General features: G+C 42.7%; 1 protein-coding gene across 4 annotated transcripts; it reads left to right on the forward strand.

The window, feature by feature from the left end:
* Nucleotides 1-360: 360 nt before the first annotated feature.
* Nucleotides 361-12,483, forward strand: LOC129820744 (uncharacterized). Of its 4 annotated transcripts, none has more exons than XM_055877670.1 (20): nt 361-934; nt 5,640-5,744; nt 5,890-6,023; nt 6,537-6,571; nt 6,834-6,919; nt 7,116-7,186; nt 7,313-7,362; nt 7,482-7,564; nt 7,691-7,713; nt 8,034-8,083; nt 8,203-8,285; nt 8,412-8,434; nt 8,640-8,710; nt 9,640-9,718; nt 9,951-9,976; nt 10,068-10,129; nt 10,448-10,529; nt 10,630-11,025; nt 11,110-11,181; nt 11,307-12,483. In XM_055877670.1, exons 1-20 carry the CDS (start codon nt 815-817, stop codon nt 11,381-11,383), a joined length of 1,728 nt encoding a protein of 575 aa, XP_055733645.1. In that variant the 5' UTR covers nt 361-814; the 3' UTR covers nt 11,384-12,483. The 4 variants fall into 4 exon arrangements, with proteins under 4 accessions (XP_055733645.1, XP_055733646.1, XP_055733647.1 ...); XM_055877671.1 differs by having other exon boundaries at nt 10,457-10,529; XM_055877672.1 differs by having other exon boundaries at nt 10,463-10,529.
* The last annotated feature ends 5,225 nt before the right edge of the window (nt 12,484-17,708 follow it).

A 17,708-nucleotide genomic window follows, 5' to 3' on the forward strand; every position in this document is an offset into this window, starting at 1 on the left:
TTATATAGTGAAAGGTACAAATGACAAAGTTTCTGCACATGCTCTACAGTGGAAAGGGAGGAAACAACTAGGTGGCAAAGAGGATTTCTCAAAATGTATTCTTATACCAGGGTTCTGCAACTTTTCTGAGAAACATATTTAAACATTTTCATTGGTGGACATAAAACACCAGGAAATGAGCTCCAGTTGATTTTAATTTAAGAAATATGTTCCCAACTATTCATAAGCTAAATAGAGACACGTGATGGTAACAAACGTGAGCAAGGTTTGAAATTAACCACAGACCACGTGTATGGTCATGTGGGCCAGCGGTTTGCTAATGTCAATGTTGTGAACAGAGTGCCCCATGGTGGTGGGGTGATGGTACACCATTGCATTTTATCGATGGCAATTTGAATGCACAGAAAGACCATGACGAGATCCCTTTCTTTTAGGGCGTCTTTGACAACAGATGCATAATTGTATTCCCAGTCATGTGAAATCCATAGATTAGGGCCTAATTTATTTCAATAGAATGATTTCCTCATTAACTTAGTCAAATCTTAGACATTGTTGCGTTTGTATTTTTGTTAAGTATAGTTGACGATCCCGGCCGTTTACTGTGGTTGGCAGTGCACAATGCCCTCTTGCACCCCCAAGTAGAATGAAACTAAAACCACACCTAGACTTGTCTCGACAAAATTTCTGAAGAAGCGAAACCGGATGCCCAGCCAACACGGAATTTCGAAGTGGCAGACTGACAACGGAGGTTGGCGCGAACAATTTTCTGATTTTGGGAAGTTGTTGCGAAAGATAATACACGAACACATACAGGATGGGTACCGATCAACATGGTAAGAAAGTCCAATGCGTACTTTGTCAAACGTCCGAGGAAAATCGGACAACTGGACCGCTATCAACGAAAGGTTCTGTCACCGCTCATCAGAACTGCTTGGTAAGATTAAAAGCTCTATTGCTGCGACCTGTTATTGAAACTACGCGGGTAATTTTTCTTTGGTTGTAGATTTTGGTACTGATAGGCTAGTAAAGAGAACTAAAACGAGTTAACAGGGTTTTCCAAACTCAGTCCTCTTGACCACAAGGGGTGCACGTTTGAATTTTTGCGCCAGCACTCGAGATCCCCAAGGAATCGTTTTGGTGTATTCCCTATGCACTACACAGCTGATCTCCACCCGGCACAGCCAGAAGAGGACTGGCCACCCCTCATAGCCTGGTTCCTCTCTAGGTTTCTTCCTAGGTTTTGGCCTTTCTAGGGAGTTTTTCCTAGCCACCGTGCTTCTACACCTGCATTCTAGCTGTTTGGGGTTTTATGCTGGGTCTCTGTACAGCACTTCGAGATATTAGCTGATGTACGAAGGGCTATATAAAATAAACTTGATTGATTAAAGTAATCATCAAGATTTGATCATTTGAATCAGCTGTGTAGTGTTACGGCGTGCACCCCTTGGGGTCCAGAGGACCGAGTTTGGGAAACACTGAGCTAACAAGCTGTGGTAAACCCAGTTGACAGTGGGGCCACAGGGTTTCTAAACCCAAAGGTGCAACATCGCGAGAGTTCCGGGAACGTTTGCGGAACATACCGGTTTAGGAAGTGTGCGCTCTGGACGTTCGTAAATTCAGAGCATTGTCAGAATGTCCATTCGTAAATTCAGAGCGCACACTTCTCAATCCTAAAGCACAACATAGATTCGAGCCAGTGTCTTAGTTGAACATTTTGTTGCTCCAACCTCGTGAAAGTGACACATTTACATTTTTGTAAAAACCAACTTCATATCGAAGGAGTGCCTTTGATTTGACAGCGTGCACATGTACACGACTGTTATGCCTTTGCTAGACAACGTCGCCATGACAATGCCTACAAGTGTGATCGAGGGATTTCTATTGGAGGAGCAGTTTTAGCCCATCTTCATATTGTACTGTTTTTGGTGTGGCACTATTTGGGCTTGGTTACGATAGGAGACCACTAAAGAAGGACACCTTTACAGATTAGATAGGCTGCATGTGTAACGGATGTGAAATTGTTAGCGGGTACGCGCTAATAGCGTTTCAATCAGTTACGTCACTTGCTCCGGAACCTAGACCGCGGCTTTTGTGGAGCGATGGGTAACGATGCTTCGTGGGTGTCAGTTGTTAATGTGTGCAGAGGGTCCCTGGTTCGCGCCCGAGTCGGGGCGAGGGGACGCCATAAAGTTACACTGTTACACATGGCTTTGTGGTTTACTTTCCCATTTAAATTCTCAATGCAGTTAGCCCTAGGCAAAGGTCTTCTCTGGCCTAGGTTGGAGATGTGGGCCAGTTATTTGGGGGTAATAATGAACGATTAACCGAAATATTTTTTTGTTATTAAACAACTAAATAACGGACGTCGATTTAGTTCGTTTTAATTTTTTTTGTGATCCCAACGCGCTTTTTCTCTAGAGAAATCAAATCATTCACGAGAGAAATCATCTCAAGAACGATGTGGGACGCTGGGCGAAAGGGAGTTTTCATTAAGCAAATATTCAACCTAGTTCAGCGCAAACGTAATAATTAACTACAATGACCATAATCCATTTGGGCTGTTTTTTTCCGTTTCGTAATTAGTTCAACAGCCACATGAATCCCTCCTACATTAGGTCGGATGCACGTAGTTCGCATGAGAGAGGAATCTACACAACAACGACGAGATAAATGGGTAGACAGTTTGAAAGTATTCCTCGTCATCTTTGAAGAACTAGTCAAATGATATAGTCAGACAACTCTGCAGCTAGCCTAGCTAAATAGGATGACTAAAGACAGGACAGTACGGGGAGTACAGAGAAAGGTCAAATCAAATTTGATTTGTCAAATGTGCCAAATACAACAGGTGTAGGTAGACCTTACCATGAAATGCTTACTTAAAAGCCCTTAATCAACGATGTATTTTCAAGAAAATAGATTTAAGAAAATAAACTTAAGTAAAACAATAACGAGGCTATATATAACCTTAGGGGTTAACAGTACCGAGTCAATGTGCTGGGGTACAGGATAGTCAAGGTTATTTGTATATGTAGGTAGGGGTAATAAACAGCGAGTAGCAGCAGTGTGAAAACAAATGGGAGCGTCAATGTAAATAGTCCAGGTGCCTATTTGATTATTTGTTCAGCAGTCTGGCTTGGGGGTAGAAGGAGCCTTTTGGACCTAGACTTGGCGCTCCAGTACCGCTTGCCATGCAATAGCAGAGAGAACAGTTTCGCTTGGGTGGCTGGAGTCTTTTTAACATTGGGCTTTCCTCTGACACCGACTAGCATAGAGGCGCTGGATGGCAGGAAGCTTGGCCTCAGTGATGTACTGGGCCGTACGCACTACCCTCTGTAGCGCCCTATGGTCGGATGCTGAACAGTTTACATACCAGGCAGTGATGCAACCAGTCAGGATGCCCTCAATGGTGCAGCTGTAGAACTTTTTGAGGATCTGGGGACCCATGCCAAATGTTTTCAGTCTCCTGAGGGGAAATAGGCTTTGTCCTGCCCTCTTCACGACTGTCTTGGTGTGTTTTGACCATTCTAGTTTGTTGGTGATGTGGACACCAAGGAACTTGAAGCTCTCGACCTGCTCCACTACAGCCCTGTTGATGTTAATGGGGGCCTGTTTGGCCCTCCTTTTCCTGTTGTCGACGATCAGCTCTTTTGTCCTGCTCACGTTGAGGGAGAGGTTGTTGTCCTGGCACCACACTTCCAGCCTATAGGCTGTCTCGTCGGTGATCAGGCCTACCACCGTTGTGTCGTCAGCAAACTTAATGATGGTGTTTGAGTCGTGCTTGGCCACGCAGTCGTGGGTAACAGGGAGTGCAGGAGGGGACTAAGCGAACACCCCTGAGGGGCCCCGTGTTGAGGATCAGCGTGGCAGATGTGTTGTTACCTATCCTTTATTTTATTTATTTATTTATTTTACCGTTATTTTACCAGGTAAGTTGACTGAGAACACGTTCTCATTTGCAGCAACGACCTGGGGAATAGTTACAGGGGAGAGGAGAGGGATGAATGAGCCAATTGTAAACTGGGGATTATTAGGTGACCATGATGGTTTGAGGGCCAGATTGGGAATTTAGCCAGGACCACCTGGGGGCGGCTCGTCAGGAAGTCCAGTGACAGAGGAAGGTGTTCAGTCCCAGGGTCCTTAGCTTAGTGATGAGCTTAGTCGGCACTATGGTGTTGAACGCTGAGCTGTAGTCAATGAACAGCATTCACACACAGGTGTTCCTTTTGTCCAGGTGGGAAAGGGCAGTGTGGAGTACAATTGAGATTGCGTCATCTGTGGATATGTTGGGGCGCTATGCGAATTGGAGTGGGTCTAGGGTTTCTGGGATGATGGTGTTGATGTGAGCCATGACCAGCCTTTCAAAGCACTTCATGGCTACAGATGGAAGTGTGACGGGGCGGTAGTCATTTAGGCAGGTTACCTTAGTGTTCCTGGGCACATGGGACTATGGTGGTCTTCTTGAAACATGTAGGTATTACAGACTCGGTCAGGGAGAGGTTGATAATGTCAGTGAAGACACTTGACAGTTGGTCCGCGCATGCTCTAAGTACACGTCCTGGTAATCCGTCTGGCCCTGCGGCCTTGCGAATGTTGACCTGGCTAAAGTTCTTGCTCACATCAGCTATGGAGAGCTGTTTGGTTGCTACTGTCTGAGCAGAGATGAGATGACTTTAAGGAATTCAAAATAAAGTAATAAAAAATATAAAAAGTAATATACAAAACTGAAACATTGTATTATTTCATAGTAATTTCCTATTGTATTTATGTCTACCCCAGGGTTTCCCCAAACTCGGTTCTGGGTGTCCCCCAACTGCTCCCTAGAGGCATAGCGGTCTAAGGCACTGCATCTCAGTGCTACAGACCCTGGTTTAATCCCTGGCAGTATCACAACTGGCTATGATCGGGAGTCCCATAGGGCAGTGCACAATTGGCCCAGCATCGCCCGGGTTAGGGGATGGTTTGGCTGGGGTAGGCTGTCATTGTAAATAAGAATTTGTTCTTAACTGTCTTGCCTAGTTAAATAAAGGTTAAATAAATAAAAAATTGTGCTGAGCGATTACAGTGCTTTTCTAGGTCGTTTTGGTTAGACCAGAGCTTCCCAAACTCGGTCCTGGGGCCCCCACTGGGTGCACGTTTAGTTTTTTGCCCTAGCACCACACAGCTGATTCAAATAACCAACTAGGACCGAGTTTGGAAACCCTGCATTAGGAGAAAAAATACTCGTCAGCAGAGCGGGGAGAAAATCCCCCACCCCAAAACATCTTCCCGCGGCCTTGCATGCCTTATGAGTTTAGTACAACTATCATACCCAATCAGAACCCCCAAAATAACTTTTTTCCATTGTTTGTTTGTAAACAATGTAATTGTGAACACACACTGAATGGTTCAAAACATAGTTAAAACTAATGTTGATCTCATGGATGGTCAGTCCTCCCATCTGTGAATTTGATTGTTTACCTAACATTTAGACCTATTATGTGTTTTATTTGTATTTGTATTTTTGGGGGGAGATACGTGTTATGTAACCACTCAAACTCATAGATGCAAGGACTGACCATCTATGATAATCCCAGATTGTTGTTTGAATCCCAGATTGCCCCTTTAACTCTCTGCTCTTCCATGTGTTGTCTGAATTGCAGCTGTATTCCTCAGGGATTATTTGCCAGAATTCGCCAGAGTTTGACGACCTGTTTGGTTTCTCTGTGGAAGACGTCCTTATCGAGTTGAAAAGGGGAAACAGACTGGTGAGGTTATTTTATTGTTTCCCTTGGTTGTTTGAAGGAATTAAGTCTCTTTTCGTCAGATCCTCTAGTTATGTATTATGTTTAGTTATCTAATGTAGCCATTACAAAACAAACTGTTGCTTACTGTACTTTTTCTCCTACCCAGATTTGTTACAGATGTAAGAAGAAAGGTGCCACGGTGGGATGTGAGGTGAAACGCTGTAAGAAGTCCTACCACTACCCCTGCGCTGTGCGAGATGGGGCCCAAAACTTCGATGACCATAGAGAAGAGAAGTTTACGTAAGTGCAAGGCACAACGTCTTTTCTTTCTAAACAACTGTGAAATATATTTTTCAACTTCATTGCAAATGAGAGGTGGTTCTCACTGACCAATTTAAAGGGATACTTCAGGATTTTGGCAATGAAGCCCTTTATTTATTTAGTTGAAATTTTGCAGGATGAATTCTTTTGAGATGCACCATCTTGTTTTCAAGTGTCCAAATGAAAAAGGCAAAAACAAACAAACAATAGTTATCTACTTCCCCAGTCAGATGAACTTGTGGATGCCATTTTTATCTCTCTGCGTGCAGGTGGAAGTTGCATACTAGGGTTAGCGCAATGCGCTACCATAGACTTTCAGTCATTGCGCTAACGATTGTTAGCATTGGCTCACGAAACTACCTCTAACTACCTTCATACTGGATGCAGAGACATACAAATGCCATCCATGAGTTCATCTGATTCTGGGGAAGTAGATAAAGGTCATGAGCATGTTATTAAATGTGTCTCTATGACTGTCTCTGTGTTTTACAGGTTGTACTGTCAGAAGCATAATCTGGAGATAGCAGGTGAGGTGGCCGGTTCATGCCTGTAGGTTACCTGAGTAACTGTTAATATAGTAGACATCAATTGATTTGTTCATCCCAATATCCATCTGGATGTGTTTAGTTGATTTAAATACCTATTAGTCAATCAGGGCAAATCTTCCTGGCTTTGTACACAAACACGCAGCCTCTGCCGGTCTAGCTGGCAGGTCCAGCTGGTAGGTCCAGTAAGTTATTGAGGTGTTTCTTTGACATGTTGATGAGGGATGTTTCTGTCTCAACACAGCAACCAATGAAACAGTGAGTAGAGCTTTGTCTTTCAACGGGGATTCAGAAACAGCGATGAACAACAATAGAGAAACGTCACCCAAGGTCTGTATTCCACTGACTGAACTGTAATAACACACATACAGGACACTTGTGGAATGGATAGTTAATAGCTAGGCCTATAAATGACTGATTACCTGGTCACTATCCCTGTCCGCTGGCCATCATTGAACTACATCATCCAGCTAAATTCTAAGAAGCAAATACAAATAAATGAATCAATTTCCATTCCCATTTCCAGTTGTTTTGTCTGGTCTGTGAGAGGAAAGAGGAAAGCCTCAGTCTAGAACACATGGATAGTGGCATTGACAAGTGAGTATGAGGAGGTGTTTTTCATTCCAAAACAACATCTTTGCTCCTTGATTTCTATCATTAATGTCAGTACAGTGCTTTATTATGTAGTTGTGAGAGCCTGGCATGTCTGTCTCTGTCATCTAGGTTGTATTGTGAAAAGCATAAACCACAGTCATTGCAGAAAGAGCTGAAAGGTAAGTCATTTGTCTCCAAATACTCACATCAACATAGACTTGACTTCTCCTTTGGTTGTGTTTCCCTGTAGTTTAAAGATCAGATTTATCATGTAGAAATGTATGTTTCAATTGTAAAGGACTTGATGCAGTGGCAGGACCCTCATCTTCCCATAGTGACTCCAACATGTCTACTAAACGACGGCAGAAACAAACACCCAAGGTGTGTATTTAGCTGTTGAGAATGGATGTATGTCTTCAGTTAAGAAAGTCATGGAACATGCTCATGTAATCATATATGATAATATCATAGTGAACCGTAATCTCTTTGCTTTTGCTGTTGAAACAGAGACGGTTGATCTCCTCTAGCACGTGAGTATGGAATTCTGTATACATGTTGAAGTTGGGTGATCTGTTTCATTGATGCTGACTACCTGACCTAGTCCATGAGCTAGGGAGTTCGGGTTGGGGTGACTATTATGTCTCATAGTGATTCTTTTTGAAGGTCTGTGTCCCTAAGGTAGGAAAATGTGTGATAGCATTGCAGCAATGGTAGCTTTCTGTGTGTCATCTCTTCCTTCTTTCATCCTTCCATCCCATTCATCTTTGCTCCTTGATTTCTATCATTGATGTCAGTACAGTGCTTTATTATGTAGTTGTGAGAGCCTGGCATGTCTGTCTCTGTCACTCAGGTTAAATTGTGAAAAGGATGAACCACAGTCATTGCAGAAAGAGCTGAAAGGTAAGTCATTTGTCTCCAATGACTCACATCAACATAGACTTGACTTCTCCTTTGGTTGTGTTTCCCTGTAGTTTAAAGATCAGATTTATCATGTAGAAATGTATGTTTCAATTGTAAAGGACTTGATGCAGTGGCAGGACCCTCATCTTCCCATAGTGACTCCAACATGTCTACTAAACGACGGCAGAAACAAACACCCAAGGTGTGTATTTAGCTGTTGAGAATGGATGTATGTCTTCAGTTAAGAAAGTCATGGAACATGCTCATGTAATCATATATGATAATATCATAGTGAACCGTAATCTCTTTGCTTTTGCTGTTGAAACAGAGACGGTTGAGCTCCTCTAGCACGTGAGTATGGAATTCTGTATGCATGTTGAAGTTGGGTGATCTGTTTCATTGATGCTGACCTGCTCTGTTCTGTTTCGCTTTTTGAGTGCATGTAGCTTTATTAACATTCTTTGAGGTCAAAAGCTAAATATGTAAATATGTCTCTTTAATTCTCTGGGCACTATTTTTCTGAACACTTTGTAAGTTGTTACTTTTTCTGTCACAGACCGGAAGTGAAATCATCAAAAAAGTCCAGAAAGGGAAGCAAGAGTATTCAGGACGATTTCTCAAACTCAGGTTACTTTATTCTTCCAGTAGGATCCCTTTTCATTATCTTGATTATTGTCGATTTATATTTATACTGAACAAAAATGTAAACGCAACAATTTCAAACATTTTACTGAGTTACAGTTCATATAAGGAAATCAGTCAATTGAAATAAGTTCATTAGGCCCTAATCTATGGATTTCACATGATTTGGCAGATGTGCAGCCATGGGTGGGCCAGGGAGAGCATAGGCCCACCCACTGGGGAGCCAGGCCCAGCCAATCAGAATGGGTTTTCCCCCACAAAAGGGCTTTATTACAGACAGAAATACTCCTCAGTTTCATCAGCTGTCCCAGTGGCTGGTCTCAGACAATCCCACAGGTGATGAAGCCAGATGTGGAGGTCCTGGGCTGGTGTGGTTACACGTGGTCTGTGATTGTGAGGCCGGTTGGATGTACTGCCAAATTCTCTAAAATGACGTTGGAGGGGGCTTATGGCAGAGAATTAACATTAAATTCTCTGGCAACAGCTCTTGTGGACATTCCTGCAGTCAGCGTGCCAATTGCACACTCCCTCAAAACTTGCTACAGATACACTCGCTACAGAGACATCTGTAGCATTGTGTTGTCTGACAAAACTGCACATTTTAGTGGCCTTTTATTGTCCCCAGCACAAGCTGCACCTGTGTAATGATTATGCTGTTTAATCAGCTTCTTGATATACCACACCTGTCAGCTGGATGGATTATCTTGGCAAAAGAGAAATGCTCACTAACAGGGATGCAAACACATTTGTGCAAGAAATATGAGAGAAATAAGCTTTTTGTGCATATGGAACATTTATGGGATCTTTTATCTCGAAACACTTTACATGTTGCATTTATATTTTTGTTCAATATAGTTTTTACCAAGACGAGTGTTACATTGCATTGATTAGTATTTGTGTATGTTCTGTAACAGACGGAGATGTGAATGGAATTGACATGGAGTTAGCCCCTTTGGAGTCTGATCTAGAAGACGGTGTGTTCTCTGAACACAGGTAATGATGATGGTGCTCCAGTCTGGTATCAATAAAACTACTTTCAATGGTGGCAGTGCATGTTTAGTCTGATGGGTATGAAAACCCAATCATGAGACATGTTATCTTTTCAGTGTTGAGGCGGTTCCTGTGTATGCCAAATATTCTAGAAAGGGAGGGAGGGAGATAACAGTTGCCTGCCTCTGTATTGTACAGTGACGTTAGAAAAATAATATTTCTCTCTACATCCCAGAAATCATGCTGAGGCTCTCACCACAGGTAAAACATGTCAGGGTACACACACACAGCATATTGCCAGGAGGTTTAATATCAAACCTGATAATAACAAAACCACTGTGGTTTTCCTCAGGATGTCAGCCAGAACCTGAAAACAGAGACGATAGCGATGGGGACCATACAGTCATAGACTCAGTGAGTTACACAACTCTGACTATTCTTGTCCAACACTTCCTGTGGCATTACTGTGTCTCTATCCTGGTCCTAAACTATTGGTTTGATCATTACTGTGTCTCTATCCTGGTCCTAAACTATTGGTTTGATCATTACTGTGTCTCTATCCTGGTCCTAAACTATTGGTTTGATCATTACTGTGTCTCTATCCTGGTCCTAAACTATTGGTTTGATCATTACTGTGTCTCTATCCTGGTCCTAAACTATTGGATTGATCATTACTGTGTCTCTATCCTGGTCCTAAACTATTGGTTTGATCATTACTGTATCTCTATATTGGATGCTGAGTCTCAGAGTCTGTTGCTGCCTGTGATGCTGTGTGTGGCGTCTGAAGAACCCTCTCAGGACACAAACATCTCAGGTAACTACTCACCTCCTACACTCCTTACTATCCCTACTTATCAGTTTAGTCTTGGAAAAGCTTTGATAATGCAGACATGTTTTGTTTTCTCTCCTCTCAGTGTGCAGTTCTCAGCCGTGTTCTGCGGCTAGTCCTGGTTCACCTGTCCTCTCTGGTCGACATGGCAGCTCTCTCACACTTGGTCCCATATCATCCGTCCACTCTGGTCCACTCAATGTCACCAACACACCTACTCGTACCAGTCCACCGGTCTCACCCGTCCCCCCTGATTGCTGTTTCACCCCTGTGTCCTCTCCACACTCTGTCTCCAATCGTCCTCCGGCTGGGCCCGGAGGCCTGGGTTCACCTATTGCTTCTGGCTCTGACTCTGCAGCCAGCAGAGTGTTCTGGGGAAGGTGTAATGAAGCAGGCTGTACACAGTCCATCTTCACCACCTTCTTCTCTGACATGGTCAGCATCTCCAATAGGATCCTGTCGGATAAGGCCAGTCAGGAGGGTGAGTGGCACTGTTGGGTTGTATAAAATGAATCCATGTTGGGAGCATATTATCAGAATCAGTGACTTTGTTTCTCGCTCTCAGATTATGATCTCTCTCTGAGAGTGATGGAGGCTTCTGGAAAATTATCACAGATGCTCTCAGAGCAGGAGAGAGGTGAGAATTGGTGGTTTAATTACTGGTGAACAGGAGTTTTCATAGCATTGTGTGAATGTTAAGGCTTCTTATTTTTTTAAAGCTTGTGAAATCTAAATCTAAATGTATTCTCCCCCTTTGTTCAGAGTTTAAGAAGAAGCAAATGGAGTTACAGAGAGCTACGGCAGCCATAAGGGATGCCAGGTCAGCCCTGAAGAGATAAGCAGCCCTGCCAGATCAACTACAACCCCCATAATCCACCTTCCCCCATTCAGTTCATTGGCATCACAAGATTTTATGGGGTGCATTTTGCAGCCATATTGAGAATTTGATTTCACAATAGTTTTCACGTAGTTCCACTTTCTTACCTTGTCAATATTATAATCCCCCCCAAAAAAGTACTGTTGTTGTTTATACTGTATGTTCAACCTCCGAGACCGAGAACCAATTATGAAACAAGAGGCTGCCATTTTGCTTGCCAGGAACAAAAGGATGTTTTAACTTTAAACAATATATATTTTTATATAAATAGGTCCCAAAAAGTGTTGCTATTGTGTTGATAGCAAGTATACTAAACATTAAGAACACCTTCTCTTTCTATGACAGACTGACCAGGTGAAATCTATAATCCCTTATTGATGTCACTTGTTAAATCCACTTCAATCAGTGTAGATGAAGGGGAGGAGACAGGTTACAGAAGGATGTTTTAGCCTTGTGACATGGATTGTGTATGTGTGCCATTCAGAGGGTGAATGGACATGACAAACGATTTAAGTCCCTTTAAACGGGTATGGTAGTAGGTGCCAATCATACTGGTTTGTGTCAAGAACTGCAGCACTGCTGGGTTTTTCACACTCAACAGTTTCCCGTGTGTATCAAGAATGGTCCACCACCAAAAGGACAGCCAGCTTTACACTACTATGGAGTCAACATGGGCCAACATCCCTGTGAAACTCCTTCGACACCTTGTAGAGTCCATGCCCTGATGAATTGAGGCTGTTCTGAGAGCAATGGGGGGGATGCAACTCAATATTAAAGTGTTCCAAATGTTTAGTATACTCAGTGTATATTTATATGTGAAATCGTTGCATTGCGTAGTACCTCAAAGCATTCATTTTTATATCCCGGACTGAAATGTTTAACGTCTTCTGTACTTAGAACTTCTTATAATCTACATGATTAGGGTTCAGAGTTATTCCTAAATCATATGGGTAGGAACAACTTGCATGTGTCTCATTGCTCATCCACTTTTCTTTTAACTGCACTGTTACATGTTTGCACACTTTTTATTCATTCAGTAATAAATGAAGAACCAAACTTGTCTGTGGCAGACTAGAGTTTCCCTTATTCTGAGGTAATACACACCACACTTGTCTGTGGCAGACTAGAGTTTCCCTTATTCTGAGGTAATAAACACCACACTTGGATTTGAACCATGAACCTGCATATTATGTCCTCCACCCTCACTATTACATCATGCTGTAAGATATGGTCTAAAGTACTTAAGTCGTTTTTGCGGTATCTTTACTATTTATATTTTTGCCAACTTTTACTTTACTACATTCCTAAAGAAAATTTACTTTTTACTCCATTTTCCCTGATATCTAAAAGTACTCGTTACATCTTGAATGCTTAGCAGGACAGGAAAATTGTCTAAATCACATACTTATCAAGAGAACATCCCTAATGTCTCTGATCTGACGGACTCACTAAACACAAACGCTTTGTTTGTAAATTATGCCTGAGTGTTGGAGTGTGCCCCTGGCTATCTCTCCAAAAACATAAATGGTGCTGTTTGCTTTGCTTAATGAGGAATTAGAACTGGTTTATACTTTTGATACATAAGTACATTTTAGCAATTCCATTTACTTTTGAAACTTAAGTATATATAAATTCAAATACCTTTAGACTTTTTACTCAAGTAGTATTTTACTGGCTGACTTTCACTTGTCATTTTCTATTAAGTCATCTTTACTTTTACTCAAGTATGACAATTGGGTACTTTTTCCACCAATGTAAGCCTGGTGTTTAGGCCAATCAGATAAGCTCTGAAAAAGATATGTGATTGGTCAAAAGAGCAATTAGTGAAAAAATATACAAATTCGGCTGCCTGTCCAAACACAATGCAATCCTCGCTCATACTTTGATTGGGATTCAATCATGTTTGTAGACAAGCAGCTTTCAAAGGCAAAGTTACCGTGTTCCAGGACATTGGATTAAAGGTCAATGCTGCATATGTCGGTTTATTTGGAAACTACTGGAAGTCACGTGCACTATTTTAGCATGGTTTCAGATTGCCTACCTTTATTAGGCTATTGTGAAAACAGGTATACCTTTTTAAGAAAGAACATCAACAAGATTAGTATTATATTTTTTTTTTTACTCACCTGGGCTGTTTTCAGTTGGATTAAACGTTTGCTGCGTTGAGTGACGGTTTGTACGGAAGGTATCCTTTCCCCAAAACGTTCTTCAACGTTCTTGAACAGACTTTGGAGTCTGTGTCATGTCATAGTCATGTCATTGTCATGTCATAGTCATGTCGTGGTCGTAGTCATTGTCATGTCATAGTTATGTCATGTCATAGAAATAAATGACTGATTGTTGGAATGGAATCATAACTGGAACCTGACACTCGCCATATCAACCTGACCCAGCCGTCTCACACTCCGTATGTCAGTAAATATATCTACAAATGATTTTTAATAAGTGTAACGGATGTGAAATGGCTAGCTAGTTAGCGGGTGCGCGCTAGTAGCATTTCAATCAGTTACGTCACTTGCTCTGAGACTTAAGTAGTGTTGCCCCTTGCTTTGCAAGAGCCGTGGCTTTTGTGGAGCGATGGGTAACGCTGCTTCGTGGGTGACTGTTGTCGATGTGTGCAGAGGGTCCCTGGTTCGCGCCCGGGTCGGGGCGAGGGGACGGTTTAAAGTTATACTGTTACATTGATGCTGTTGACCCGGATCACTGGTTGCTGCGGAAAAGGAGGAGGTTGAAAGGGGGGTGAGTGTAACGGATGTGAAATGGCTAGCTAGTTAGCGGGTGCGCGCTAGTAGCATTTCAATCAGTTACGTCACTTGCTCTGAGACTTAAGTAGTGTTGCCCCTTGCTTTGCAAGAGCCGTGGCCTTTGTGGAGCGATGGGTAACGATGCTTCGTAGGCGACCGTTGTTGATGTGTGCAGAAGGTCCCTGGTTCGCGCCCGTGTCGGGGCGAGGGGACGACGTAAAGTTATACTGTTACATAAGCATAATAAAAATAGGCAATTATAATATTCCTGTACAATATTTCTGTACAGCTGAGATACAGTACATACATTACTGAAAAGTAACAATACCTTATGTCTGAAATAATCTGTAACATCTTTCAACACAGGCTGAAAATACTGCATCCAATAACTCAGCCAACCCAATGTTCTTCGGGAACTCTGGCATGGTTAGCTAGCTAGCGAATTTTTTAGACATATTAGCATTGACATGAAATCAGTCAAAACACCTAAAAACACATGGCATAAAACTAGCCAAAACAAACCAGGTACGATTCCGCCCATGGCAGCTTCGTGTCGTTGTCGCTAGCTAGTTGACCGTTCAGAATCATCACAAAGCACGGCTTCATCGATGCGTGGGCAGAATTTTCATGATGTTGTCTGCACAATCGGAAATTACCTTGACATTTTTACTCGGCTCTTCCACGATATGGATTGAATCCAGCCCTATGACAAGACAACCATTTTATAACCTGAGACCCTCTTAATTTTGCAGCATGGATATCACCAGAGTGATATATGGCCATAGTGATAAGATACATACTAAATCTCCCACACTCCCACAACCCACTGCACATCAGGAAGTGCAGACGTGCTCCTCACTTGTCAAGAACAAACTCAATCCACACGTACGATTGGAAGGAACAAAGGGAAAATAAAAACACTGGCCTCCAGAGACGCAGGATGACACTACCAAATCGCAAAGGTAGACAGAAGGTGATATCTAATACGTCCTCAGAACAATTCTTTAACTTCTCTAGGATAGGTGGGACGGTAGCGTCCCACTTGGCCAAAATCCAGAAAAAATGTAGCGCGCCAAATTCAAATATATTACTATAAAAATCAATCTTTCATGAAATCACTCATGAAAGACACCAAATTAAAGCTACTCATGTTGTGAATCCAGCCAACATGTCTGATTTCAAAAAGGATTTACGGCGAAAGCACACCAAACGATTATGTTAGCTCAGTACATAGCCACAGGAAAACACAGCCATTTTCCCAGCAAAAGATAGTAGTCACAAAAACAGAAATAGAGAAAATTAATCACTAACCTTTGATGATCTTCATCAGATGACACTCATAGGACATCATGTTACACAATACATTTATGTTTTGTTCGATAATGTGCTTATTTATATCCACAAATCTCGGTTTACATTGGCGCCATGTTCAGAAATGCCTCTAAAATATCCGAAGTAATTGCAGAGAGCCACGTCAAATAACAGAAATACTCATCATAAACTTTGATGAAAGATACATGTTTTACACAGAATTAAAGATACACTTGTTCTTAATGCAACCGCTGTGTCAGATTTAAAAAAAACTTTACGTAAAACGCACACCATGCAATAATCTGAGACGGCGCTCAGATTTAACAACATTTCTCCGCCATGTTGGAGTCTACAGAAATACGAAATTACATCATAAATATTCCCTTACCTTTGATTATGTTCATCAGAATGCACTGCCAGGTGTCCTAGTTCCACAATAAATCGTTGTTTTGTTTGATAATGTCCATTACTTATGTCCAATTAGCTACTTTTGCTAGCATGTGTAGTACACGTGTCCAAACGCTCGCGCAGATGCAGGCAAACGTCGGACGAAAACTTCAAAAAGTTATATTACAAGTCGAATAAACTGGTCAAACTTAGTAGAGAATCAATCTTCAGGATGTTGTTATCATATATATCCAATAACGTTCCAACCGAAGCATTCCGTCATGTCTGTATAAGTAATGGAACGCCAAGCGATATCATGAGGAAAGCGCGTGAGCAAGAACTGGCAATCTGCCAGACCAATGACTGACACACCTCCCATCCGGCCACACATCACACTAGAGGTTTCATTCAGCATTCTACAGACTGTTGACATCTAGTGGAAGGCGTAGGAAGTGCAAACAGATCCATATATTACAGGGAATTGAATAGGCGATGACTTTAACATCAACCAGTCTCAGAATTCTCACTTCCTGCTTGGATTTTTTCTCAGGTTTTTGCCTGCCATATGAGTTCTGTTATACTCACAGACATCATTCAAACAGTTTTAGAAACTTCAGAGTGTTTTCTATCCAATAGCATCTGGGACAGAGTAGGAGGCAGTTCACTATGGGCACGCAATTCCTCCAAAAGTGAAAATGCTGCCCCCTATATCAAATAAGTTTTTAACAACCCTAATACAGTGGTTAGGGTAGCTTCTTCTGAATGTCCTTTGCCACCAATCTCATGTGCAGTAGACACAACCAGAAGCAGGCACTGTGGCTAACACTAAGGCTAACGGGACAGCTGGATGGCTCTGTATCAGACTGCAGGCCAGGACCTTGTTAGCGCAGCTTTAGCATAGCCCCCTTTGAGGGAGACTGTGGGAGGGGAATCAGCGTGCTTCAGTGGTCAGTTCTGGTTCCAGAGCGTCTGGCTCTGCAGATTAACTCTTAGAACAGGATGCATTGGATCTGCCAGAAGGCCGCAGTCTGGTTCACCGCCGTCGGGTGGTACACACAGAACTTAAAGCAGAACTCCTCCAGATCCGAGAAACACGACAGGGTTAAACAGGAAATTGGAAGTTAGCACTCCAACCATCACACCGGAATAGCAATTAAGCCAGAACTCAACTGAACCTAACCCTCCTGGGTTGTGTTCAATAGGCACGAAATGGAAGAAAACGGTCTGAAACTGGGGGGTACTAATTAAACCTGTCCAATGACAAACGCTCGTCCTTCTTTGCTACGGTGTGCCCTAATGAACACGTCTCTGGAGTAGGCTTGGTAGAAGTTGCACTAATGAACACAACCCTGGAGTAGGCTTGGTAGAAGTTGCTCCTAACCACAGCTACAGGGTGAAGTATGTTAATGCAGATTGGATGAAGGGTTACCTGTTGCTAGGTGTGAGGTGTGGGGTGGGACTGACCTCTGCGTCGTGGCAAACAGTGAGACTCTCTTGATGATGTACTGACAGACGCTTCAGGCGGTTGTCACAGTAGGCCGTGGCCAGGTCCAGCAGACCTAACACAACGATACAGGATAGACAGCCTGGTTGTCACAGTAGGCCGTGGCCAGGTCCAGCAGACCTAACACAACGATACAGCATAGACAGCCTGGTTGTCACTGTAGGCCGTGGCCAGGTCCAGCAGACGTTACACAACGATACAGGATAGACAGCCTGGTTGTCACAGTAGGCCGTGGCCAGGTCCAGCAGACCTAACACAACGATACAGGATAGACAGGCTGGTTGTCACTGTAGGCCGTGGCCAGGTCCAGCAGACGTAACACAACGATACAGGATAGACAG

This window comes from Salvelinus fontinalis, chromosome 23, assembly GCF_029448725.1.
Source record: "Salvelinus fontinalis isolate EN_2023a chromosome 23, ASM2944872v1, whole genome shotgun sequence".
Lineage (NCBI taxonomy): Eukaryota > Metazoa > Chordata > Actinopteri > Salmoniformes > Salmonidae > Salvelinus > Salvelinus fontinalis.

Coding starts and splice junctions, on each gene's coding strand:
- LOC129820744 (XM_055877670.1), top strand. CDS start 815: ATGGGTACCGATCAACATGGTAAGAAAGTCCAATGCGTACTTTGTCAA. Junction 6,024..6,536: donor CATAGAGAAGAGAAGTTTAC/GTAAGTGCAAGG, acceptor TGTGTTTTACAG/GTTGTACTGTCAGAAGCATA. Junction 8,711..9,639: donor GGACGATTTCTCAAACTCAG/GTTACTTTATTC, acceptor GTTCTGTAACAG/ACGGAGATGTGAATGGAATT.